The sequence below is a fragment of the Cynara cardunculus genome, assembly GCF_001531365.2.
Source record: "Cynara cardunculus var. scolymus isolate 2C chromosome LG 10, CcrdV1, whole genome shotgun sequence".
NCBI classification, from domain to species: Eukaryota; Viridiplantae; Streptophyta; class Magnoliopsida; order Asterales; family Asteraceae; genus Cynara; species Cynara cardunculus.
The window spans coordinates 7528908-7555718 of record NC_037537.1 but is presented as its reverse complement, the minus strand read 5'-3'; the positions used below and the strand labels follow the sequence as shown (position 1 = coordinate 7555718).

The window sequence follows — 26811 nt, the reverse complement described above, 5'->3', positions numbered from 1 at the left end:
CGACGATGATGAAGATGACTTCACCATTCAGTATCAAAAGCCAACAACCGCCACAAGGGAGTTGCCCTCAGGGATTCTGCATCCCAGGGGGAGCAAAGGGAAAAAGAGTCTGCTTCATCAACGAACCAAGGCCACAAGTTGAAAGGCAAAGTGGTCGCTGAAGAAGGGAATCTGAAGGTATTATTCAATATCCCTTAACCCTTGTTTGAAGACTCTACCTCTCAGGTAGTAGTCATTTCTCTTTATCAACTTCAAATTCCATCAACTACCTGCTGTCGACTGGAGTGGGTTCCTAAAAACCCTGTCTCCAGTACTCCCACTGACCAGCAGATGGCTCAGCCAAAGGAGTCACTCGACCAGACTAGAGTAAAAATCCCTCTTCATGCCTCTAGTGGTGGTGTGTTTGACTTCCTTTTAGAAGCTGAAAGACTCGAGGCATTAAGGGTTGAAGAAGTGCTAGAGCTTCAGAGGAAGCAGACTAAAGACAGATTAAAGCTGGCCAAGTCACTAGCTGAGAAGATTCTCCCTAAGAGAAAGTCCAAGAAGAAGGTGAACATTGTCCAAGCCCAGTCTAAACTTCTTTCCATTGTAGAAGTTGAGCATGAGCAAAACCTGAAGCTAGTCGAAAAGGACAAGCGTTGGAGCGAAGCAAAACTGAAGAAGAGAGTTAGTCCCCACCCGATCATCAGCACCAGCATCATCGGACGTTCAAAAGACGGTGGAACACTGGTCTCAATGCTCATCACCAGGGACAATCTCGATGCCATCACCGAGTAGCCTTCCTACCTTAGCCGCTATGGATATAGCGAATGGCTGGAGATCAGGCAAGCCATTCAGCGATTTAAGTCAAGACATAAGTCGATTATTGAAGACATCATCAGCGATCTCATCAAACGGATGTCAAGGTATGTCGTTGTCCCTGACAGGCCTTCTCTGAAGAAAGGTGGAAGGAAGAAGAAAAAGCTCTCTAATCCTAGTGATGGACCATTCCTAAGGAACGAACATGAAACAAGGTTCTCCTTAGATGAAATACTGAAGGAACATGAGAGTAAAGACATTTCTATGCTGAATCTCAACTTGCCAGATAAGGGTCCCTATACACCCAACTCTATGCATTTCAAACCTGAGTTAGGAGTTATATTCCTTGACTATGAAGGTGAAGTCAGATTTCAGAGAATGTTAGAGCTACATCTATGTCCAATGGGTCATTTGGTTTACCTATTACTCTGGATAGATGATAACATGCCCGGAAAAGTCGTGGACCTGAAGATACGAAGAGAATGTCGATGTTGAAAGAACCTTGGTGAAGATGTACCTAGCTACATAGATCTAAGTGTTCTAGATTAGTTTCTCTTTGTAATATTGTTCACTTTACCTTGTAAATCTGTTTCACTATGTCTATTTTCAGTGATTAATCTTCTAGTCTGTAAATATTAGACATGTACTAAACTACTTGTAATATTTCCAATGATAATAATATGAGTATTTCTTGTACTTCACTGAAAAAGATCCCTGAAAAAAGTAATAGGGACACAAGTCTATGAGTTCCAGTGTTACTTTTTACATTCACTGACATTCTATAAGTCAGTGAATAAGCTTTCAGTTTTAGTTTCCATCCTTGTAACTTTCTCTTAAATATGACTTAAGAAAAATCCTCAAGCAAAGACTGACTCACTGAAAAAGATCCCAAAATAGTAAAAAGGGACATATACTTTATATGTTACTTTTCCTTACTATTATTTGATAAGACAACTTTCTGTATGTTGTCTTCTTATCATCAAATAGGGGGAGATTGTTGATCCTCTCTCTCAGTGATTTGATGATAATCCCTTTTCACTTATACGAAGTATTTATGTTTCTGTCTTTTCAGTTCCAGCGATCTTTACTGAGCCTGTTCAGTGATCGCTGAAGAACTTGTATTGTAATTCAATCAGCGACAACGATACTTCAAGAAGACAACACTCACACCAAAGAACCTTCAGCCAATGTCGAAGACTGAAACTGAAGATTAGAAATTGGTGAGTACGTGATCTGAAGCGGTACTCAGTGATTACAAGCCTATCTACATATGTGTGAAGACTGCTCAAGCCTCAGCGAGTGCTGAAGAGACCTTCAGGTTATTCCAGCACTCAACAATCAAAAGAAGCTTGCCAAGCACGATTGTTTTTGTCTTGTCCTTATACACACAAAGGACAAACCCATACCCTTTCTAAATGTTAGTACGGTACGGAGCCGACTAGTTGACTCTATTACCCACCAACTTTAGGTAAGGATGTCTGCTCATGAATAGGCTTTTTGTACTATTCACTATAACAAAGGACAAGCCTTCCTCTTAAGGCTTGACACACACTCTAACCCTACCATATTGCATGAAATGTGCATTTAATGCAATGGGTATTAATGGAAGTGTTTCTTCTCCATGCAGAGTGCGCGCACAACACACTCTCTTAACCTAATTCTTACTTTGAGCATTCTTGAGCTTAAGTAAAAGAACTTACTTTCTCCTACAACATATCTTTTCTTATTTGCTAAGATTCAGTGTATAACCAAAGATTGTTTAGATATGTTTTTCTTACCTTATCTTTCCGCAAACAGTCTTGTAAAATTTGTATTGATCTTCTCTTATCAATATACATTTTAAATTTGAAAATACTGTGTTTGTATTCATCCCCTCCTTCTACAAACTGTTATACATATCTTATAGACCCTTACGGGACCAACAATAATATATATGTATATATTTGTCAATTTAGAAAATAACTAATTTGACCCTCACAGTCAAAGTTTGATTCCAGTTATGACTCATAGGAAGAAGTAAAGTTGTCATATTAGCCATATCAAGTTTTGCTATTCCTAAAGCAGCAAAACAACCCAACTTTATCTAAGAATCCCAAGCCAACTGAAATCGTAAAGACTCCAATTCGAACACCAGTATAATCTTTTATGCTACTACAACAGTAAAGTCTCAACGGAAACTCTTAGCAGTTTCTTACGACAAAAGTTACACAATTGAACCCACATAGTGATTAGATTTCCCAATATCAAAAATTTAGAACTCATGACACTTCACATAAGCATTGTTACAAACTAACCGAATCACCAGGTTAAGTCCTTGCACAAAATTGAGTTCTCAGTATGCTTGCATAATTTACGATACCAAGTAAAGACAAGAAGGCTTCTACGATATCCCATACAATTTACGAACCTTCAACTTATTTTAGGCAGCTTTCCATGATTCAAGTAAAATAGAGTAATCATTGCATATATTCAATAACCTTCACGTATGATTATTCCAAAGAAAAGAGACAGTTGATTTCAATTTTATTACAAGATTAGTAGCATCGAGCCACAACATTTCAAATCATGGTATCTAGAGGAAACAAATTGCTATGTGACTACGTTATGCTAAATTCCTATTTCAGGCTAACTGGTATATGGGGTTGGGGGATCTTCCCACCAAGTCACGAATAAAGATCACTGTCATTTGTTCTTACTAATTTGCTTCAGATCCTAAACTTTCTTATATCTAAATAAAGTTGGACTCCCTTTATCATTCATGGGTAAAAGACAAATGTTGTGTGCTATCTGTCGTCTTCTTATTATATTCTACCATAATAGGTAATTTGGAAGACAAACTTACTTTAGTTGGCTCGCCAATGGGGTTACCTTTATGAAATAATTCATATACCTCAATGCAAATGTCAATGAAACTTGTGTCTCCATTTAAATTATAGTAGCTTCTTATGGCTGCAAAAGTTTAAACAAAAAGTACATAAAATATAGTTAATCACACCTATTAAGACACAATGACAATACTCAAAGGTGGGATTTCAAATCAGAGGCTCAGGTTGATCCTGATACAAGGATTGATATTACCTTTAAATGTTCTTTCAAATAATTGGCATATGTACCTTGTCAAGAGACTTGCTTTGTCTGCACACGATATTTCAGTCCCGATGTCACACTTGGTCAAAAACCCTAACCCTTCCTTTGCAACAGATATCAGAACTACACCCACCAATTTGATCACAAAGTTAGCATTCATGCTTAACTTTTGAAAAGTAGATAGGGTATATGAGGAATGTGAAGTCATTATAGGAATGTATGGTGAAGGAAATATATACTAGTGTCTCTTATGGTGCTAAGATCTTTGCAGATTCTCGCAAACTCAAATGATAGAATTCGAACAATGGTTCTGTATTATGTTTGTAGTATTTCAATGTGTAGATGACTTGGTCTTGCTGTTTTGCACTTCAACTTCACACATAAGCAACAACTCAGAAACACCCATAAACAGGAATATTCAGACCTGCTGGACAGTAACAAAATGGGTTTGGCTATAGTTGTCACATAACAACACTCTTAAAATCAAATCCCAATCCACATGAACATAGATCATAAAAGTTAAAGAAACCATATTTTCACCAACTGATCCATGAAAATACCAATCCAACCAGCAACTTAAGAAAATAAATCAGAACCAAAACAGTAACAAATCAGCATAGCTCCAAGAGATAATCCACCCTTTACACCTTAAATACCTACAAGAACTTCCATTGTTGATGTTTGATTAGTTCAAACGCTACAAAGAAAGGTAATCATCGTAATCGGACGCATCCCTAACATCGTGCATCCAACTGCGGCTATGAACGACGACCCAAGGTATTTTAACGCGTCTTGTAAGAGCTGATGCCGAGTCGGCGGTGTCAAGCAAGTCCTCATCTATTCGAATTATTTTCATCACGATCCAGATTAATAACATCGTCCCATTTCCAATTATGGATATCCCGTGCACGTTTTCTTTCCTTTTCGAAAAGACGAAACTGCAAAAAAGTACTAAATTAATATAATTATTATAATTTGATTATGAGTATGAAATATATATATATATATATATATATAAAGTTACCTCATCACTTAGTTCGTGAGCGAAGTGAGATTGGTAAGGTTCAAAAGCTTCACCATATGATACTATCTCGACACTTAAAGATTCTTCCCCTAGACGATGAATACCATTTGCATCCTTCTCAATACTTATTTTTGTTAAAACTTTTTGTCCGTCTATGTGGTTTGGCAGAAAACTTAACCGAAATGCCTGCATCATGAGAAACAATTTTTTTTTAATAACGACAAAAATGCAAACAAACTTATATATATATATATATATATATATATTATATATATATTTATTTATTTATAGTGGTGGGTTATTATATAACCCCTTACATTTGTACAACCAATACAACTCAATCTCAACCGTCCATTTGATTTGATGAATATGTAATTTCATAGAAGTTTTGATTGTTTCCCATTATAAAGTATTGATCATAATTAATAAACCTTATTCATCTTCCATAAATATTTATAACATAATAAATAAACTCTCATCATTTCCATAAATATTTCAATTTATTAGATTGCATTGGTTGTACAAATGCGATGGGTTGCATTTGAAACAAACTCTCTCTCTTTCTCTCTCTCTCTCTCTCTATATATATATATATATATATATATTCATATTATGTGCCTTGTACATTTGGATCTTGATTTAACTCATGGACTTTTGCAATACACTAAGTTTCATATACGTGTTCCATTGACAATGGACAATATGCAAATAGTTTATTCCAAAACGAATAAATTTAGCAGAGTTTGGTTCTTAGTCAAGGTTGAGCATGGCTTTAGGCTCCTTTTGATGATAAAAAAATACCTTACATACGATAATAAAGGTATTAGGTTAGCAATCCAAAATAAACATTGAATTTATTAAATTTTACTTCCCAAAGATACAAAGGCCATAATATTATAACTAACAGTAATGAGATTTCCCTCCCTCCTAAGCTAAATGCAATACTCAAAAGAGGGATTCTATTTAGTTGGTTTTTTTCTTTTTCTGTTTCTATGATTATTTATTTCGTAAATATTATTCCTTTTTTCCGTTGTTCGAAACTTAAAAGGTGATGAACTCATTGAAGTTAGTGTTCGTCTACTCGATTACCTCTAGAATTATTTTAATTGGAACTTTGACTACAAAATTTCCTCCCAAAATGCTACTTAAAAAATAGAAGATAGAGTATCTGGGGCTGTATATAAAATAAATTGGAAGATGATCAGAGGCTTTGGTTAATCCTGATACAAGGATTAGTATTACCTTTAACTGTTCTTTCATATGATCAGAGGCTCTGGTCAACATACTTGTTTTTCCTACACGCTGTACCTGCAGTCCCGATGTCACACCTGGTCGAAAATCACACCCATTCCTTTGAAACAAATATCAAAACTACACCCACCAATTTGATCACATAGTTAGCATTCATCATTTGCCCAGGTTTGCATATATTTATAGTTGATGAGAGGAGCATGGTGTGGATCGTGGTAGACAGGGCGGTTGGGGACACAACTAGGAACGTGGAGGTTGAAGATGATCGTGTAACAGGGGAGAAGGAGGTTAAATATATCATGGTTTTGAATGGGAAAAGCGATGGAAACATAAGAAGAGTAGTGAGTTGGATCATGGGAAGCATATAACGGAGTGGACTGGATCCATATGTAACTGCAAAATACACAAATTTAAACGATTAAGATCCAATATTAAGTTTTATCCAATGGTGAATATAAAAATAGTTTTTTGACTCACGTGGTCAATATTATATATAATTTATTTTTGTTTTAGTAGGGGTGTACAAGTCATTTAGAAAAAAGTCTGGGGGTGTAACTGAAACTTCGAATGCATGCAAAATCATTCCTCTAACTGTTATATCTCCCTCCCCTCGTGTGCCCTAAATCCCAATTCTACGTTTCATCAATTTCTTGCTGAGGTGATAACTTCTCTGATTCTTATTACAAGTTCCAATTTAATTATGCTACTGAATAATTTTACCTTTGATATTCGATGATGATTTTGAGAAAACGCTGGTGATCCCGTTGGATAATTTGCTAGTGAGTTTGCATGATCAGTACTCTGCCCATCGATTAAGATTGCAGCAATTTTCAGTTCGGAATGTTTCTTCTTTTATTGATTGAAAAAACTCAAGATGGATTTACTATGTTGGTTTTGTCATTACAAATTGTCGGTTGATGCGACTGATGTTTATTCGTAAAAACCCTATTCTGTTATCGTTGAATGTTACTTTAGACATCAACAGAATCTACATGCATGCTTAACGAGTTAGATGGAAGTGATTATTTCGCTAAACTGTTTGATTGACAATGCCAATGTAAAAGATTATCTTATAGAAGGAAACATTTGGATAAAAAATGCTATGCAGCTGAATATTCGAATATTACCCCAAAATCAATGGACATGTAATAGAAGGAGATTGGGTATTAGGTATTCTTATGATACCAGTTCATTACAAATAGGTGAAAAAACACAATGCACAATTTTTTTTCCTGTAGTTGTCACTTACAAAGTCTATGAATTAGAAGTAGATAATACTTTCAGTAACATTTTGCCTCTTCTTAAAAACTTAGAGTGGGCTAAGACAAATGTTCAGAGAGCAATTTATAGATTATATTGCTAGTTGGTTTTGGGCATGAATGACAAATATGTGAAACAAATTCAAAATATCTGCTTGTTGTTTAGAAAAAAAGAAACCTATAGAATACATGTAGTTAGGCGTAGTAGCAATGCACACTATAGGGGCAGGCATGAGATGTTTTAATAAGCTAAAAACCAAGAATCTGTCTTGGGATCAACGATCATACAATAGACAAGGTGCATGAGTGGAAGTTATTTTGTTATAGAAATGTTGATGCCATACGGGAAAGTTTGTTTAAATAAACAAGGCTCCATTCATTTACTTCATGAAATTTCTTGTTTTCATTTTGTGGGTAGTCCTATTTCAGTGATGCAGAGGGTAATGGATATGGGACCCAGAAAATGGGGATTAGAAATGAGGAAAATAGGATAAACGAGTGAACCCTAGTATTTTCTTGTTATTCATCAGTATTATCAGTTTGTTTTCAGTGGATGTGGATCATATGCAACTAACTATTGTTAAGGTAATCATTTCTTCTGAAATCTTATTCCACAGATTGAGTTCTTTACGTGTTGTTTATATCTAGTAAAGAGCCATTGCTTCTACGGAGGGATCAGGTGGATCCTTAGTTATGGAGTCTGCAGAAAAAGCAGATGCTATAGGAAGTCGCTTACCAGCAGAGGCCATGAAGATGCTACAGTCATTGGCTTCTCACTGGGATGATATAGTTGATGTAGATGCCTTACAGGTAATACGACTCAAGGGTGCTATGACCAATGAAGTTTACCAAATCAAGTGGCCAACCAACAAAGAACACTCTCGGAAGGTTTTAGTTAGGATATACGGTGAGGGTGTGGATGTGTTCTTTGACCGTGAATTGGAGATCCGAACGTTTGAGTTCATGTCCAAGCAAGGGAAAGGACCTCGTCTACTAGGGAGATTTCGTAATGGACGAATTGAAGAATTCATTCGTGCAAGGGTATGTGTTGTTCGCCTTCCTTTGATTTAATGTTACTTTTGTGGGTTTTCAGACTGGAAAATGGCTTTCTTGAGTATGAATAAGCTTTCATTTTCAAACAGAGCCCATAACTTAGGAAATGTTTTAAACTGCATACTAGGATATCCAAGCATATAAGAAGTCTGCCTGTTTTATACTTTGGTGTATGTTGGTAGTACAATATCATACTAATTCTATATTTCATAGTCTTGACCCATGACCCGTATCTATTTGTATATAATTTTAAACAGTAATGAAGCGTCTGTACACCTTATACTGCAGCTCTTGGAATTAACCCTAACTCCAAATAAACAGCCACCAGCAACAAGTTTGCTGTCATCACTGCCACTAATGTGTAACCTTCCTAGGTCGTGCACCATGGATCACAGATTCTTCAGGTCAGACTGCCTTGATCTTCTTTCTCTTCTGGGTTAGGCATGGATATTTTATTAAAGTGCCAAATACCTTCCAATAGAAATCATATCAGTGCTTTGCCTCTTATTTTGCTTTGGCTTCAACGCCACTTGGTTCTTACTGTTAACGTGTTCAAGGTTACTGACAAGTCTCCAGATTTCTGTTGTTGGGTTGAACTTGCTATTATCTACTCCCTTTGTTAGGATTGATGACTTGCTTACTTGGGTTTCTATGCTCTTGCAATAAGTAAGATTTGTTTGGGATATTCTTTGAGGTCCTGCTCGACTTGTTTCCAGTTTGATCTTAGATTGGTGCTGGGTTTATGTAGATAGTCAGAGGTTACTTTCTGCTTGCTGGTTTTATTAGACCTGGTCTTCCTTTTATCCTGGTTTGCTTATTGGCTGGTTGTGCAGTCTTCCCAGTTTGTTGCTAAAAAGTTTAGCAATCATTGATGAAGATAAAAATGAAGTTAAGATGCTGGAATTAGTGAAACTGTGTCTTGAATGTGCAGTTGTACATGCTTAAAATACCAATAACATTGATTACGTTGGTACACGTTCTTCCACCAGCATGTATTACACAAAAACTTTAGTAACGTCTGACCCAGCTCTCATCTGGTCATGCTTGAGTGGCATGTTATTAATAGTGACTTTGCCTGACGGTGGTGGGCAGTGATGAACCTCATTTATGTTAGTGCCATGACTTACCTAATTACCAAAGACTTGTGTGACTATGTACTAGCTACTTAATTCAGGCATTATGGGAATGTTTAACAGGGATCTCTCTCCCATACCAATTACTAGTACCCCAATAACTCGTGGATGAGTTAGAGTAGTGGTTTTGATTGATTTCGGACCCACTGATCCTTTGCAGTGTCATGATAGTGTCACCTTCTCACGACCAGGTTCAGCCTATTTTGCTGGATTGAGGCTCTTAGTAGACTTGATCTACATATTCTTCTCTTACCAGAACATTTTCTAGTACTTTCAGTAGGAGTATTCAGTAGTGATTTTGGAGAGGCAGTACTAGAAGAGCGCCTTCTATATCTCCCTTTACACATCCCTCACCTAAGACGTGGTAACATTGTTGTTGGAGAACTTGTACCAACACAATATTCTTATTTATGTGATGTCATTTATAAGCCAAGTTTTCTCTAGAATCTATTGTTCATTAGTAAAATTTCTGAATTGAAATGACTTTTCCTAGTACACATTTATGTAAGAGCATGATTCAGGATATCAACATACATCTCTTGAAGGCTTGAAGATGTTGCAACACATTCCTCAATTTAATATTGCATTTAATTTATGTCTTATCATCTTACTCGTGTAGGAAATTGTATTGTTTCGGTGATGTGTATCATCATGCATGGAACTGACCTTTTGATTAATCGAATATAGAATGCCAATATAAACAACTTTTGCAGCTGCATTGATAAAACCTTGATTAGTATTTAAGTTGATAGGATCGTATTGCTTACTAAGGTGAGTGAATTCACTAGGGCATAAAGCATCTCAAGCAAGCACAATAAGTAAAGTAAGTGGACTAAACAAAGTTGGAAGTAATATGTATTTGTTAAGCATATGAGATGTGCCAAGATGCTGACGAATGCAAAAGAATGAGTTAAAAGAATTATAACCGAGTTGTGGAGGTAGATGTGAAAATGCAAAGGTATGGACATTTAACATGAATGTTGAAACATGTCAATATATCTTGATTTGCATCCTTAAGAGGGTGGAAATTTTGTTGGCCATCAAAGAATGTATGTGACAAAAGCTGGACACGTGACTTCAAAATATTGGTTCAACCTTTTCTTATATCCATTTCCTGGAAGCAGAAGTTGGTTGACCAAGGCACAACTCTTTCGACAAGAAGGTCGACATTTCGATTAAACATAACACCAATGACGAATAATAGTACCACAAAGCAATTAAGGAATATATTAAGATTTAAGATGCATATAAGATCATATAGGACATACATCTAAGCATGTTAACTAGTTAGGAATTGTGTTTGAGCAACCGAGTCAATGAAAAGTTTGTTTCAGGTAGTTTTGTGGTATGCTGTGTTTTCATCCACATGACATGGTACAATATAACCTTTTTGCACATCATCATGGAGAAAGTGATGTTTATTTATAAATGTAAGAAAGGATATTCTTAATAAGATTGATTGTGTTGGTATTATCACTAAAGACAATAATCTTTACAATTGCTTACCCTAAATCTTGTAATGGTTCTTTCATTGAGGATACATATGCGCATGCTTGAGCCACCACCACAAACTTAATCCCCGTGACTTATAGGGTTGAGGATTTTTTTTGATAATCATGAGACAGATGGCCATCCACACATACCCTGCGTGTACTAATTTGATCAACTACTGCTCCATCAGAATGTAAATCTAGATAGTATATGGGTTCATCTGAGATACCTCTAGGATACGGTAATAATCTTATTTACTGTCATTAGACAAGGCATTTTCGGATTTTCACGAAATCTCACACTTGGACTAACCAGCATCAAAAAAGATTTCAAGCAGTGGCACCATTAGACCATAAGGGTGGAAGCTATGGAGAATTTTCATAATATCATGTTAGCTTCATTGGTTTGTTGCTATCCTTCGCTAGGGAAGGTCGGGTTTGACCTTTCTCCCTACTGCTTGTCTTTAATTTTTCACAAAAATATTAGGAACCGAAATTTAAAAGGTGAAAAACTGGATATTCAGTAAAAAGGGAGTCGAACCTGTGACCTCTCAAAGGTTTAGTGTTAATCTGGCGATTTAGACCATCTCACATTTTCTATTTTCTGTTATGAGTTCGGTTTTATAACTTTTCAGGGCACCCCTCAAAATTAAGCAGGTGCACATTTAAGGCCCCTAATTTTTTCCCATTGCGACAACTACTAGGCATTGAATTCTAGACCTTGCATCCCTACCCTCTTAGTGGTCCGCCCGTGGGACTAACACCACACCAAATATACAATGTACTAGATAGAGTAAGCTTTCGATCATACGTTGATATTTGTTATGATCAATTGACTTATCGTCTCGATTTTTGAATATTGGTGGTCGTAGATGTTCTTTTTTCCCTCTATTAACATTCATGATGTCAAAATTATGCATGCAAGAATGTGCAGATTGACAAATAGGAGTTTATTGTCATACTATTTTATTTTTTCAACCAAAAAAAAAAAACCAAGTAAGGCCATCATGCTCATTTCAATCTTACTATTCATGCAAGATGCTAAGTCATTACTCATTATGCATAGATTGATTGGTTGAATCAAGTGCAATGTAATCCATACATATATATATATATATATATATATACTTCTAACACGTCTTTCTCCTTTAGCTTAACAAATAAAGTGTTATCAACCTTTTCCATGATCATATCATTAAGTAGAAATTGTTTCGGTCGCTCAAACTTTTCTTGGGTTATGTTTAAGCTCTTCTTGTATAGCCTTGATCCATATTTTGTAATTTGAGGTTTCATATTGTAGATTGTTTGTTTTTTAGAGTTGGATGGAAAATCTTTTTAGCTAGGATTGGGTGTTGGTTCATTGAGAATAACATTAAGGCACTCTTCATTCACCATAGCTGAATTTTTTAATGATTTTATAAACTTAGTTTTTTAGAGAATATACTAGGAACGTATATTACCAATTTCTATCTCTAGAATTTGTAAGGTGTCTTTTTCAAGATAGTGTTACAAAAAATGCAAATTAGGATGCAAGTCCAAGTTGTTATTGCACTACACCAAAACATTTGAGGCACTACTAGTTTGTTAAACAAAGTACCATTCATTTTTTGTAGAGGCCAATTCCTCTTATTAGCAAAGCATTAGGTTGTGAAGTGCAAGGAAATAGAATTGTGAATCATATAAGCGCCTCATTAAGGTAGCGTTTGGTACGCAGACATGATTGAACAAGACTGGACAGGACAAGAGGGTAGGACTGGACAATACTGTACGGGACATGACTGGACATCTTTCCAGTGTTTGGTACGACTAGGGCAGGACGGGACAGGACCTAACTAGACAAGCTGCTCCCAAAAGTTATTTTATGATTTTATATATCATATAATAATTATAAGTAACACAAATAAAGTACATAATTTGATTTATAAACATTTTTACACAATTTTCATATACATAATTATAAAATAGTACCAAATTTGAATGAAATTTTTTATATAATTGATGGTAGATTGAAAAAACCCGATTCATACAAAGGAGAAATTATGTTTTATTTGGTTTGGAAGATCCTTATCAATTGGTGAAGGCATGGTGAAGATTGTTGCAATAACAATGGTTGTGGAGGTAAAAGCATTGGTAATTGGTGGACGATGGTGGTTGTGGAGGACGTGAAGATGGTGGACAGTGGTGGTGGTGGTGGTGGCGGTCGACAGTGGTGGAGGAGGTAGTTGTGGCCTATCTGGTGGAGGTAGGTGTGATGGTGGGAGGTGGTGGTGGTTATGGTGGAGGTGGTGGTGGCCGATGATACTAGTGGTGGTGGAGATGGACGGTGGTGTTTGTGGAGGACGTGAATATGGTAGATAGTGGTAGTGGTAGCCGATAGTGGTGGGCAGTGGTAGTGGTAGTCGATTGTGGTGGTTATGGTGGAAGTGAAGTGACCCATGGTAGTAGCAATGAACGGTGTTGGTCGGTGGCCGACGATGGTTGTGGAGGAGGTTGTAGTAGAGGAGAAGGTGGAGGTGGCCAACAGTGGTAGTGGTGATGGCAATGGACGGTGGTGGTCGGTGGCCGACAATGGTTGTAGAGGTGGTGGAGGAGGTTGTTGTAGTAGAAGAGGTGGAGATGGCCAACGGTGTTAGTGGTGGTCGGTGGCCGATGGTGGTTGTGGAGGTGGTGATAGACGGTGGTGGTCGGTGGTCAATGGTGGTTGTAGAGGTGGTGGAGGTGGCCGATGATGGCTACCCGTGGTGGTGGCGGCAGCGGCCATCACCACCAAAACAAATACCATGTTAAGGTTATATATCAAACGAGGTTTAGTTAGTAATATTTTAGTTTTTGTCTCATTCTTGTTCCATCTTGTTCCATGTATTTTAGTGGAACAAGAAAAAAGCCTTTTTTGTCCCACGCTGTCCCATCTTGTCCTAGTTCTTGTCTTTGTCCCATGTCACACCAAATGTGGGACAGATAGTTCTTGTCATGTCCCATGTCGCGCCAAACGTGGGACAATGAGTTTTGTCCCGTCATGTCCTATCCCATTTACCAAACACAGCCTAAAAGATCTGAACATGCAGTGGTGTCAAACTCAACACCATGGCTGGTGCTAATTCCAGGAATCATGTGCTTAATGCTATGAAAATTTTCTCATAGATTTTGAAATTTTCGGAAGACTAGTATTAATGTTAGTACTCTTTTCATAATGTGTATGGATTATATCCGGATCTTTGGATGAATGGGGATTATGAAGTAATTCAAGAGTTATCATAGAAGAAACATTACTTTTAGAAAGATGAAGACCATAAACTTATGTACTAAACCAAACAAACCAAATTAAACTGATCCAGGATATCCCACGCAGAGGTAGGGTCATAGGACGTACAGACCTTGCCTCTACCCAAAAGGGTAGAGTGGGTGTTTGTGTTTCTGTGAAGACCCCTAGTTTGCAAAATGAAAAATAAAGGAAATAAGAAAGTTATGTGCCAGATATGATGACATCATGAATATTTTTGACCATGTCATGATCAGATTAGCTTTTGAAGCAGTCTTGCCAACTGACCTGATCTTAATTTGTCAAACATGGCACGTAACTGTTTTTGCTATATTAGGTTTTGTTTGCATATAAGTTCTTTCTTTGTTGAGCAACTTTGACAATTTAACCATCTGCGCTGATAGTGCAGACTAGTCATTAATTGAGATGCTTAGGTCATTATCGTATGGACTGCTATACCCAAATTAAACTTATGATGGGTAACCTAGACCCAATAACCTTCGTAACCAAAGCGTCACGACAACATCCAAAGGTGACCACTAGTACAAAATACAAAGTATACCTTCTTGATAGACTGTATTCATATTGGTTACCTTTATGAACAGTTTTCGAGGTCATAAAGCATTATGTCAAATTCACTGTAGGTGCTAAAAGCCTTAAATGGTTGCTATTTCCTGTCATAGGCCTTGTGCCTCCACTATGAAGGATCCGCTCACGTGATGCAAGTCCCCTTGTGCATTAGAAGGTGTTTGGCATGCCTAGAGACCTCCCATCTATTGAGCTGGTATTTGTTCATCTAGCTTCACAACTTGCAAGTATAGTGACTAACCCCTTCCGAAAGCTAAGATTGATCACAAGTTGGGTTGCTAGATAGCTATGCTTTGATTGGGGAATGTTGGTAGTCTGTAAATAAGGACAAATATACTTGGTGTGAGATGCCCATTTGTTAACAAACTGTCTATTTGAAGTTCAGCATCTTCATTAGTCAATAGCAGTTGAAGTCACTGATTTTATGTTCTTTTCTGTTGACATATATATTTGTGCATATTGTGGCTGACAGTCAAGCTGGGTAGCCTTGAGAGAAAATTTTCACAAGCTAATTATGTTTCCCTTTTTGTGGAAACCAGACACTCTCAGCCCATGACTTGCGAGATCCTGATATATCTGCGCTTGTAGCATCTAAGCTGAGGGAGTTCCATGACCTTGATATGTCTGGTCCAAAGAAGGCCATGGTCTGGGATAGATTGCGGTATACCTCTTTTAATCCTTACAAGTTGAGATCTGACCATGTTCACCTACAAAAGCTTAAGGTTGCATGGCTAATTGATCTATTTACATCAGATTAACTTATATGCTGTAACTTGTACTTTAACGATTCCTTTTATTGTTTCAGTAATTGGCTTAGTGCAGCCAAAAGTATGTGCTCTGCAGATGAAACAAAGACCCTCCGTTTGGATGCCATGGAGGAAGAGATAGAAACTTTACACAAGTGTCTTGCAGCAGATCAACGCATAGCATTTTGCCACAATGACTTACAATATGGTAACATAATGATTGATGAAGAAACAAGATCCATAACCATAATTGTGAGCATCTGCTTGGCTTGTTAATTTCATGAATATTCTTCATAACGTTCTATAGTTTTATTAAGCAAACTATAGGTTAGTTTTCCCTGATAATACCTCTGCATTCTTAAGCCATATATGCAGTACAGATGCTGGGTATATGGAGCAGAGATGGTAGGCATGCGACTTGTCTCATTTCACATTTTGAACTATATGCTTGAATGGTGGACTTTGCTTCAATGCTATGGTTCCTCATCTCTTTGGCTACCCTATAATATGATCTAATGCTTGTTCACACGAGGTTCGAGAAAGAGGGAGGGAGGGAGGGAGGGAGAAAGAGGGGTTTCAATTTAGGATAAGGGTTCGGGTGCATTTTATGGGATTTGAACGACATTTTTTGTTTGATATATACAACTTATGCTGCTTGATGCTTCGTGTCTTTAGATGTACAGTATAACTGTTTTTGACATTAGTTTAAGATATATGGTATATAAATGTTTTATATGTCTTCATGACTCATCTTGCCTTGGCTGCTGATGTAATAAACAATATTTTAGAATTGTGTATGTGGGTTTTAACACTTATCATTCTTGATGATAATATTTTGCTAAGATGGTGATCTGAAATAACACATAACCAAAGTGTGTCAATAATCCTATTTGAATCATATTTTTCTTATAAAATAAATTTGACAGGATTTCTTGTTTACTTGACTCCCCTTCTTGATTCCTATAAAAATGTGGGCTTAGAACCAGATGATCTCATTAAATGAAAAGCAAAAAATGAGGGATAGATAACAGACAATAATAAGGTAACTTGAAGCCTTTATAAAAATCGTATTAAATATCTATTTTTATCAAAATCATGAGTTCCATTGCTTTCTTAGGTCTTCATAATATCTATCATGAGTTTTCATGAAACAAGCCTACCTTTTTCGAGGGTCCAAGTACACTCTTCTTTAACATCTCATTTTTATGTTGAAATTAGTTTGTACCCTAGTTGAAGTTGTCCTGGAGTCTTGTAAAATTTTGGCATGAGTTTTTATTTTTCTGACAAAAGTTGTGCTCAAGATAAATGTTTCTGCAGCAAACACCTGTTCATCAAAATCGTTATTATTGTTAAAAGCATGAATAAACAAAGATAATATCTTAATTGAGCTTAAAATGCCTTTCTGAAATTCTTGAACGTTTGCCACAAATCAAGTTATATAAGTTTAGACATGTTCCTTCAATGAGTATGTTAAAAGCATAAATAAACAAAATTCTTTTTTCTGTTCCCCAGAAGTTCGTAGTAAATTCTTCTTATCTCAACTCTGAAACATACTTGTGTTTTCATAGATTAACAACTTCAATGATGTTTTCACTTTTCAGAATTCTCTAGTTTGACTATGACCTTTCATTCCACGTAACTGACATAGTGTCACTTGTCATGCCTTGTAATTATGAAAATGTATTTTGGATTATCAAAATATGCAAATCTATTTTTATGTCGACGAATTGACATATAATTTGGATTTTTGGACCATCAGATGATGAGCTTCCTTTTGGACTTATTTTTGGAACTTTGGAGCTAGAATTTAAATGAAATGCATGCTTCACTCTCGCTTTCGGTACTTTGACAAGAGGGGATCCGCCAAGTTGATTGAACTGTTTTCTCAAAAGAAGAGCCTGGTTAGAGATGATGAAACATGGTGTTTGGATAAATGTATTTTGGCTTGTTTTTGGGGACCTTTGGACTACCTAATGATGAAACTATATTTTTGAGCACTCAAACTGTTCTGAATATTTTGTTCTTCTACTGATATGAATGCAGAGTATGAGAAACTATTTTTTTAAAACATTACTTAGTCCAACTAGATTGTCTAGTTTGTACTTGCTAATTGCTGTTCATTTAGTTTTATGTTTCAGAATTGTGGGGTTGTGGTTACATCATGGGTAACATGTTACAAAGGCATCAAAGTGAAGCTCCCATATTGCTTAGTTCCCTAGTTTTCAGTTTATAAGAGATTCGGTCCTTTTAGTTGTTTTGTTGACTTGTGTCTCTGGTAGAGGTTAATTAAGTTATGACATTTGATTGTTTATAGCCGGTTATTGGATATTTTGTGTTTAAGTTTTCTATTGAGGTCTTCATTGGTGTTTCAACATTGACTATGACCTTTCATGCCACGTAAACTGACATAGTGTCACTTGTTATACCGTGTAACTATGAGAATGTATTTTGGATTATAGCTTGTAGTTGGATTATCAAAATATACAAATCATTTGCTACATGTGCTTTCATTGGTTGGAAAACTCGTTAATACAAGATCCTTGGCTCAACATAAGCCATTGTATTTTTGTAATGAATTTGTATTAATATAAATTTTCTTAAGTTAGTCAAAGCATGTATTGAACAGTAATATATTCATTTCTACATGTTTTTTTGATAAAGGTGTTTATAAATTATTTTCTTGGAAACGAAAATAGATTTTCTGTATAGATTACAGAGGTCCACTGATTTGTAGCTAGAGAGCATGAACTTTATCTTATTTTGTGTTAGGATATCTCCAATTGAACACCAAATCCTGCACCAAACCATTTTTAACTCCAAATTCTTTTCAACGGAGTACCAAATTGAACACCAGAAAGGTGTTATGAACAGTAAAACACCAAATTTGGTGTAAGTAACACCATTCACTAACATAACTGTTTTGGTGTTAAATATGGAATATACTTCGTATAATGGAACAGAGGGAGTAAGAATTTCGGGTGAAGAACGATTTCAATGCTGAAATGTAAAGTTGGCTGATTGAGCTGTATGGAACATTTATATATGTATTATAGCTGTATTAAAAATCTGTCCATGGCGTGAACAAGTCCATGATATTCTTTATGGAAGTAATAAGCTAAAATGATGAACATGGGATATTAAATAGGTAATATTTCTCAACAATGAAGATTTTTTCGTAAGATTCAAGTTACTAATTACATGATATCAAAATTGTTACTCAATATGATGAAACCGATAATATCTTCATCAAAACATCAACTTAAACAAGTAAGTTTCACAAACAAAATAGCAAAGATGTTCATGAACGAGCTAATTGCAATCAACAGGTTCAGCATGCATGCAAGTCAGCATCATCTAATACATTCACTTCTTCATTAGGTTAGCTTCACATTGAAAACTTCCCCTTCATATCAACGTGATCATCATCATCCCTATAACGCTCCCTTTTATTTCGTGTACTTGGACCAACTTTTTCATTACCTCCCATTGATTCTCATACGTACCGAAGGAGACCAGCTCTCACATCCATAAACTAGTTTATTAATAAAACTCCAAAAAGAACAGGGCATGTCCAAATTCCAAAGTAAAAGCCCACAAAATAGTTGCTTGTACCAAAAAAAACCCATCTACAAGTTGCTGTTATGCAGCTGCATTCTAATGTTTGAAATACGGTTATATAGTGGTCAATAGCGCCACGATTAGCAGAATCGCTATTCCAGACTGCTATTTGACCACTGCTAACTGCCCCATGACTTTGATCTGTGTTACCACTGGTATTATGGCGCAATTAAGAACATAGTTTCATGTATATAAATAATGGTTATAATAAATAGAAACCTCACAACCACTGTGATTTCAAATCAAGAGTTAAATCAAACAGAATAAATCCTCTTACTCACTCACCTCCTTGTCCCTCCACGACCATCCTCTTTATTTAAATTGTATGATTACTAGTCATAAAAATATTATTTTTCTACCTGAATGTGTCTTCTGTTAGCTTCTCCATAGGTGGTTTACCTCACTATCTTATGATCATTCAGCTTTCACTGTTTCTTTTCCTAACACTAACATTTTACAGGACTATGAGTATGCTTGTTATAACCCTTCAATGTTCGATTTTGCTAATCACTTCTGTGAGATGGCTGCCGATTATCATACAGAAACACCTCATCTGTTGGATTATAGTAAATACCCTGGTAAAGTTCATCTTCTGGTTTTTGCTGAAAAACCATATGAAAATGCTTCAGCTCCTTTTGAATTGCAACTGCACCAGGTCTTGAAGAGCGTAGAAGGTTTCTGGTCGTATACCTGAGTTCTTCAGGTATGAAACAACACCGATATGGTGTGCACGTTTGTTTGATTTTCTTCCTGCGATGATGGGCTGACTATCACTAATTCTGGCAGTCAGCTTTTTTCAGAGCTTCCAGTTCTGATCGCCTTGATGCACAAAAAAGGAGGGACTACCCCTATGCCTAAATTTTCCACAATGACTCAGCTATATGTAACAAATCATAAATAGTTCTTCAGCGATACTAGGACTTCTGCATACATGTAATTACTTATTGATGCCATGGTTAGTAGGAAGTTGGTTATCATTAACAAAGGCTAGCCAAGTTGAAATAGGTGCTTCAGCAATATAAAATGCTTAGCAGACAGTCACCATATTCAGCCAAGTTGTCTTGTGATTCACCACCAATCAGAATATCTCTATCATGCCTTATCAAGCTCATGAGTAATGCTATAACCCATTCTCACTTTCCAACTTTGTGGTTTGATTACCACATTTGTATTGTGAGCGAGCTTCTTTTGTTCAAAATGTGAAACCTATCATTGTATTGACTATAGAGCAGTTGTCATTTGTCCTATTTCTGGATCTTCGTCAGCTCATGTAGTACATAATAGATCTCAGTGAAGTGCATTCTCGAGTTGATCTTGCAATTAGAGCACCAACTGTAGCAAGTTTGTCCAAGTTTCTATCAGGTTCACAAGATGTGCACACTAGAGCTAACTGTAAGAAGTATTGCTGAAGATCATGGTAAACTACTCGAGCCATCAAACTTCACCAAACTGGCTAGAAAGATTGGAAAAAGCTTTAATCAACCAAACTAGCCATTAATGTCTGGAAACTGGCCAAGTTTCTGACAAAGAAGAAAAACAAAATAACCATGTGGTGGCATGATTAAAGCTAGCTATGAGGTTGGCAGTGGTTATTTCAGCAGTTAAGGCTTCTATCTGGATTTAGAGAAGCTGAAGGTGCTTTGTAGAGACTGCAGTTCGGTAGCTGATTGGGACGATTGTTGTGATGGCTTTGAGGGTAGTTTGATACAGCTGAAGGTGGTATGGCGAGGAGTACTCGACTCCAAGTCACCACTTCCTCTGAAAGTTTAAGCCTGTAGATAGAGGGTGAAGCAGCACATTGGATTCAGCACCTATTTTATGTGACACCTGGTATGAAATATGAGCAACTAATAAAACTAAACATTCTTCAAGTTGTTTTCTGTAACCTCAAACTATCAGCAAGTAGCAAGCAAGAACAAAGAAAATATCAAGCCAGTGAATGACCTTTCTCAACCAAGACAACACCAACTACAAAATCAAGCAGCAACGAAAAAACAAAGTAAACAGATTAAAAAACAAGGATTGAGTGAACTCTGAAGCAAGTCGGTACTTTCAAGATTCCAAATAGCTGAAGTTAGGGCTGGCACACCACTTATTGGACTGGCAGGGGTGACTCTGGCAGCATGGGCTTTAGGGGTTGATTAGAAGTTATGTGGGATAGTATTAAAAAAACTAAAGGGTTCCAAAAGCATGTAACTACTCGTAACGAGGGAAACATGCATGTACAACAGTAGGAGGGCGGATACATTATTTTGAAGCTGATAATATAGATAGACATAATTTTCGTTAAATGTAACTATTCAGTTTGTGGTGCAGGTAATGAACTAGAAGTTGACGAGATGCTTGAAGAGATTGAGAAATATACCCTTGCAAGTCATCTGCATTGGGGCTTATGGGGAGTAATATCGGTACTTGTGCTACCTTATATATGTTGATAGACCTTTCTTTCTAAGGCCATGATTGGCAACCACAAACTAGCATACTTTTTTAGCTTATTGAAAAAGCCCTGTTTGGTTAGCCATATAGGGGATTTTTCCATTTTTTTATATATGCCTTTTATATTTTCCAATTAATATTTCAGCATGTCTTTTTTGGTCATTTTTTGCCATCTAGCGTATCAGCTAGTTTTTACCAAACATGACTAGCTTATCAACCAACAGCTAACTTATCACCTAGTTTGCCAAGCATAGCCTAAGCATGTTATTTGACTTCCAAAACCATGTAAAATCTTTGGAAACTGTATGTGCGTTATAACGTATATACTTTCCCAAGTCTTGGTCTATATGAGCAAAGTACTATAATAGGTTCATGGGCAGGATGTTAGACCCGGCCCATCCAGCCTGTTAGAAATACAGGCTTGGACAACCATTATCGAGAAAATGGACAGGCCCGGGTTTGTTCGTTAAAATTAACAGCCGGACATGGGCAATGTAAAAATAAATATGGACAGGGCTGTCCAGCCCGCTTACATTTTATAATTAATTACCATTAATTAAAATTATACTAGTTGAGATCCATGTGTCACTTTAATTGTTTAATATTTTAATTGTAACGGTGTTTTTCCTTTATGGTTCCACGTTTGTTAATTAATTGCTAGTGATCAAGTTTATAGATTTATAAGAGTTATACTTTTTAGGCCCGTTAGCCCGTGGGTAAGCCTGACCCATTTATTGGACGCACAATGGCAAGTTGTCAATCCCGAAAAAAGGGCTTGGGTTTAATGTATTATCTTCATTTTGCATCTGTAATTGTTTCATGTTCAAATGAAATACATTTATTACGGGTTTAAAACTTTAAAGCTCATTGACATGAATGCAATTCACTTACAATGAAGAAAATAAGGTTGCTAAATAGTAAATACCATGTTTTTAGCCTGGTCTGTATGCATGAAATCTTTGACCGTCTTCCCTTAAGAAGGGCTAGTTAGAGGCACACAAGTGCATAAACAGGACAAGTAAGAAAAATAATTTCTGGTTGTCTTTAAACTAGGATAGAATATCCACCTCGACCGCTGGTTGAAATTCAATGGCAATAATACGATTTGGATTCTGCACTAATTATTTGCTTATTTCAGCCTTTTATTTTCTATTGAAAGTTGTCTTTCTGCACATGCTTAATGCTTGGAACGGTATTCTTAGGAAGAAAAAAAGCTTCAATTAGATGGACCAAGGAAGGGGAAATCAAATAAGAACCACAAAAATGTTGAGAACCATGGGAATCAATCACAACCATTCAATGAGTTTCATTTTAGGCTAGGATTCAAGGTGGTATTATTGTTCATGTGTGTGTGTATGACATATATGAAACATATGGACATCTTTTGTTTCACATGTGAAACAATTCGGTCTTTTTCATATAAAAACGATATTGTTTGTCTTACATGTGAAACTGGTTCTCACGGTTCTTAATATTTTTCTCTTTCTCATTTGGTTTGCCCCTCCAAGAAGCTCCTAAAGTTTTGTGCCTGTAATGATAAATGCATTTTCATGGAGGGATTGTTTCCTAATGCTCCTGTTTCATTTTCAGGAACATGTTAATGAAATTGACTTTGACTACATGGAGTATGCCAGACAGAGGTTTCAAGAATACTGGTTACAGAAACCTAAAATATTGGGTTCCTAGGCCCGAGATCACTTTTATCACTAATGGTGATGAAAGTATTAACCGAAACAGTTTTGGTTTTTATGATCTCAAATTCCTTTCTTAGCATTGGAGAATATGTTACTTTGGCAACGAAACTATTGCACCAACATTCATCAAATCCCTTGGCCACGTCAGCTAACACTTTAATTCTTCAATTTATTTCTATTTTTTCATAAATCTCCTTTTTTTGGGAATCCCAAGAGTAAGAAATAGTTCAACTGTGAAAAGGGAGCGAGAGTTTGGTTTCTTAGACCATGCTGAATTGCAGAATTGGGTCGTCGTCTACTATGCTGGAAGCTCAAGGATGATCGATGGATACAAATTTGCAACACAACTACATCAAAAGATAAAAGGTTGGTGCCTACGTTGCTTTTTGCTAGTTGTAACATGTAAGGATCGAATTGCGAATGCACTTGACCGACCCCCATCTCTTTCCTTCAATAATGCCTTCCCTTCAAGATATTATGACTCAAGATATCTGCTTCCACTTAAAGCAAGAAAAATCAGGAACCTATATAACTTCTATTGCTTTACTTTGAAGATTCTTGTGCGGATGATGTTTTTATATTATTTTCCCTTCTTACACCTCATGCATCATTTTCCTATATTTTGTTTCTTCTCTATAATTCACTTGAGAGATTAGGTTTTAGTGCCATGTTTCATGTTCAAAGTAAACGGGGTTTTGTGGGGTAAATTAAAGGGTTCTAAGCGGCTGTTTACTTACAGCTTAATGAGCTTAGTAGTCTGGACGGCTTATTCGCTCAGCCTACATGAGTGTTTCTCTTTGGCTCATTTGTGAAACCATTAAGACAAAATGGTTACATGGAATAAGGCAAGATCGCTCACTTGTCCCCTAAGCCACCTCAAACAAATTAATACAAAAAATGTCCGAGAAATAATCCAACCCCCTCTCTTGCCTCCCTCAAACCCGTCGGTCTCCCATTGCTTAGACAGAGAATTTAACCCATACAGGGCTTGATGGAAAAAAATAACAGCCCTAAGGGCTTTATGCAAGGGGATCCTATGTTTGATGTCTTTTTCTATATAATGAGTGTTTGCGCCAGTTTGTGTACATTTCGACTAATCTCATAGGACTTAACTTTAATAGCCGGGAAAACCTCCAGTGAAACAAGGGGACTCGAACTCGTGAACAATAAGGAGCAAAACCCAAAGCCTGACCCACGTGATGAGCTACCCCCAATGGTTATTCTTGGCAAAGCCACCAACCATGAAAGTTCTAGGCATATCATAGAACTCAAATAAGACGTACCAATTTCATTTCGTGTTAGATCCTTATATTGTTTTTTTAGTAGATTTTAGCACTTCTGTTATGGTGTTTCCTTGTTTTATAGGTTTGAATCATGAGTCATTTGCATGTCCTTGGTGAATCCCAAAGGGGGGATATCTCGATATTGATCAAGTGAATCCTGAAACAGGGCATATCATCTACGCGTCCCCTTGTCTCTTTCATTCTTACTGACACCGGTGGTACTAGTTCCTCATGTCATTAACGGATTGGTTTGAAAAAAAATCAGTCTAGTCAAAGCTTGGTCAACTCAGTCTGGTAAAAACCTGGACCAGCCATCTTGCAAGGTAAAAACTGAGCTTGGACCGGTGGTCTGGTGTGTTTCTGGTCCATAGGTCTAGTCTGTTCAAAGAAAAGGAAAAAGAAGAATTTAGCATATGTAGAAAAAAAATTAAAAAATCTGGACCGGGCTTTTCCGGTCCAGGCTTTACTGGCTTGACTCACCCTAAATCCTAAACCTAAACCTAAACCTAAATCGTTGAGGGGTTCTGTAAGTTCTTGGGTTTAAACTTTCAGCACTTCAGTGAACAACATTAGAATGGTTAATGCTATATTGATTGCATCTTAGGCATTAAAAGTCATACGTCCCATACCTAGTCAGACCTTCTTATCTGATCAGACCTCTTACTCTAATTTGCACTTATATACAAATCTTGGTAAACAACCACTTAGAAAATCATTTGAAATGGTGTTGAAAATTTTGAAATTTTACTACAAGGGAAAAGCTTGGTTATAGGCTAATTTGCTGATGATTGAAGTGTCCTTTTTATGCTTTAAATGTCCTTTTTATGTTTTAAACATGTTTCTTTTGAATTTTAACTTTGTATCAACAACAATATCGAGGTTTAGACCTATAAATTTTTTAAATAATGACACTATTTGACCATAGATAAAATGATATAATTTATTTTAACAAAATCATGATGCTTAGTTGTATTTCCAAGAAAAGATTTGGATCCGATTCTTTGCATATCTACCCTTGTCCAACCCTCTCTTTGTTAAAAGCAAGACTTTAATCATGCTACATAAACCAATTCAGTTGGTTTAAATTTCTATTGACTATGGCAGTGACATAAAGCAGTAGCATGTGCCACCATATGTCCTTAAGTAGGTTCGTTCTTGCAATAGTGTGTACAAAACTTAACAAGTTAACAACAATCTGGGTTTGATGAGTTAAAAACAATCCACCCTTGAACTAGGGCTCCTTAACAATCGCCTTCCACATCTTGATACCAAACATATTTTCTTTGACCTACGCCAAATTGGCTCTATATATCCAACGAATGAAACTTTTTAGGTATGTAAAAAATTATTTTGTTTTGGTTCAACCTGTAGTCCCATATAAAAGGGTGGATTTTTACTTGGAGTAAAGCATAAACATAAAAAGGTTATAAAGGCTCATTTAAGAACAAGAAAATGACATCGTGATTTGGATTGAATCATGATGAAACAATCCATCTATGAGAAGTTAATTGGATAAGTTTAATGATTTTTTGTATTTTATTTATATTAAAAAGTATGAAGAACAGAAGATGTGATAAAATATGCTGGTTTGATGAGTCGAGTATCTTGTCATAATAGGTAATTCTTGTTATTGATAGAGTACAGTGAGAAATTAAGGGAAAAGTCTAAAAAAAACTCAATAGACTTTAGCGTTTGGAATGTTCAAGTCCTTGGACAATTGTTTGAAACAAATAAGTTCTTGAATATTTCAAAACATGTTAAATAACTCATTGGACTTTCTAAAATCTGTTACATACATTCTTATAACCTATATAACCGGTTAATGTGATAAAATAATGGAAAAATTCCAAAAAAAACCCCATGAACATTCATATTTTGAACGATTAAGTCCCTAAACATTTTTTGAACCAAAAATTATTTAGATCTATAAATTTAAACAAATATTTTAAAGTACTTACATTTACAGAAAAATACTTATATTTAAAAAAGCTTTTTGATAAAATTTATTTCAACAAAAATTAAAATATATTATGTCAGTAATTTTTCAAACTAAAAAATTTAAAAAAAATTACTGATCAAATTTATTTTAATT

The 26811-nt window shown here is 36.2% G+C and overlaps 1 protein-coding gene across 2 annotated transcripts; it reads left to right on the top strand.

Annotated features, from left to right (window-relative positions):
* The first annotated feature begins 6766 nt into the window (after positions 1-6766).
* Positions 6767-24019, top strand: LOC112519536 (probable choline kinase 2). Of its 2 annotated transcripts, XM_025127724.1 has the most exons (8): positions 6767-6818; positions 8037-8460; positions 15482-15603; positions 15748-15940; positions 19767-19884; positions 19962-20009; positions 21623-21714; positions 23333-24019. In XM_025127724.1, the coding sequence occupies exons 2-8, from the start codon at positions 8113-8115 to the stop codon at positions 23426-23428; spliced, it is 1017 nt and encodes a 338-aa protein (XP_024983492.1). In that variant the 5' UTR covers positions 6767-6818; positions 8037-8112; the 3' UTR covers positions 23429-24019. The 2 variants fall into 2 exon arrangements, with proteins under 2 accessions (XP_024983492.1, XP_024983491.1); XM_025127723.1 differs by lacking the exon at positions 6767-6818 and having other exon boundaries at positions 6850-8460.
* The last annotated feature ends 2792 nt before the right edge of the window (positions 24020-26811 follow it).

Coding starts and splice junctions, on each gene's coding strand:
- LOC112519536 (XM_025127724.1), top strand. CDS start 8,113: ATGGAGTCTGCAGAAAAAGCAGATGCTATAGGAAGTCGCTTACCAGCA. Junction 19,885..19,961: donor GGATTATAGTAAATACCCTG/GTAAAGTTCATC, acceptor CAACTGCACCAG/GTCTTGAAGAGCGTAGAAGG. Junction 20,010..21,622: donor CGTATACCTGAGTTCTTCAG/GTATGAAACAAC, acceptor TTTGTGGTGCAG/GTAATGAACTAGAAGTTGAC.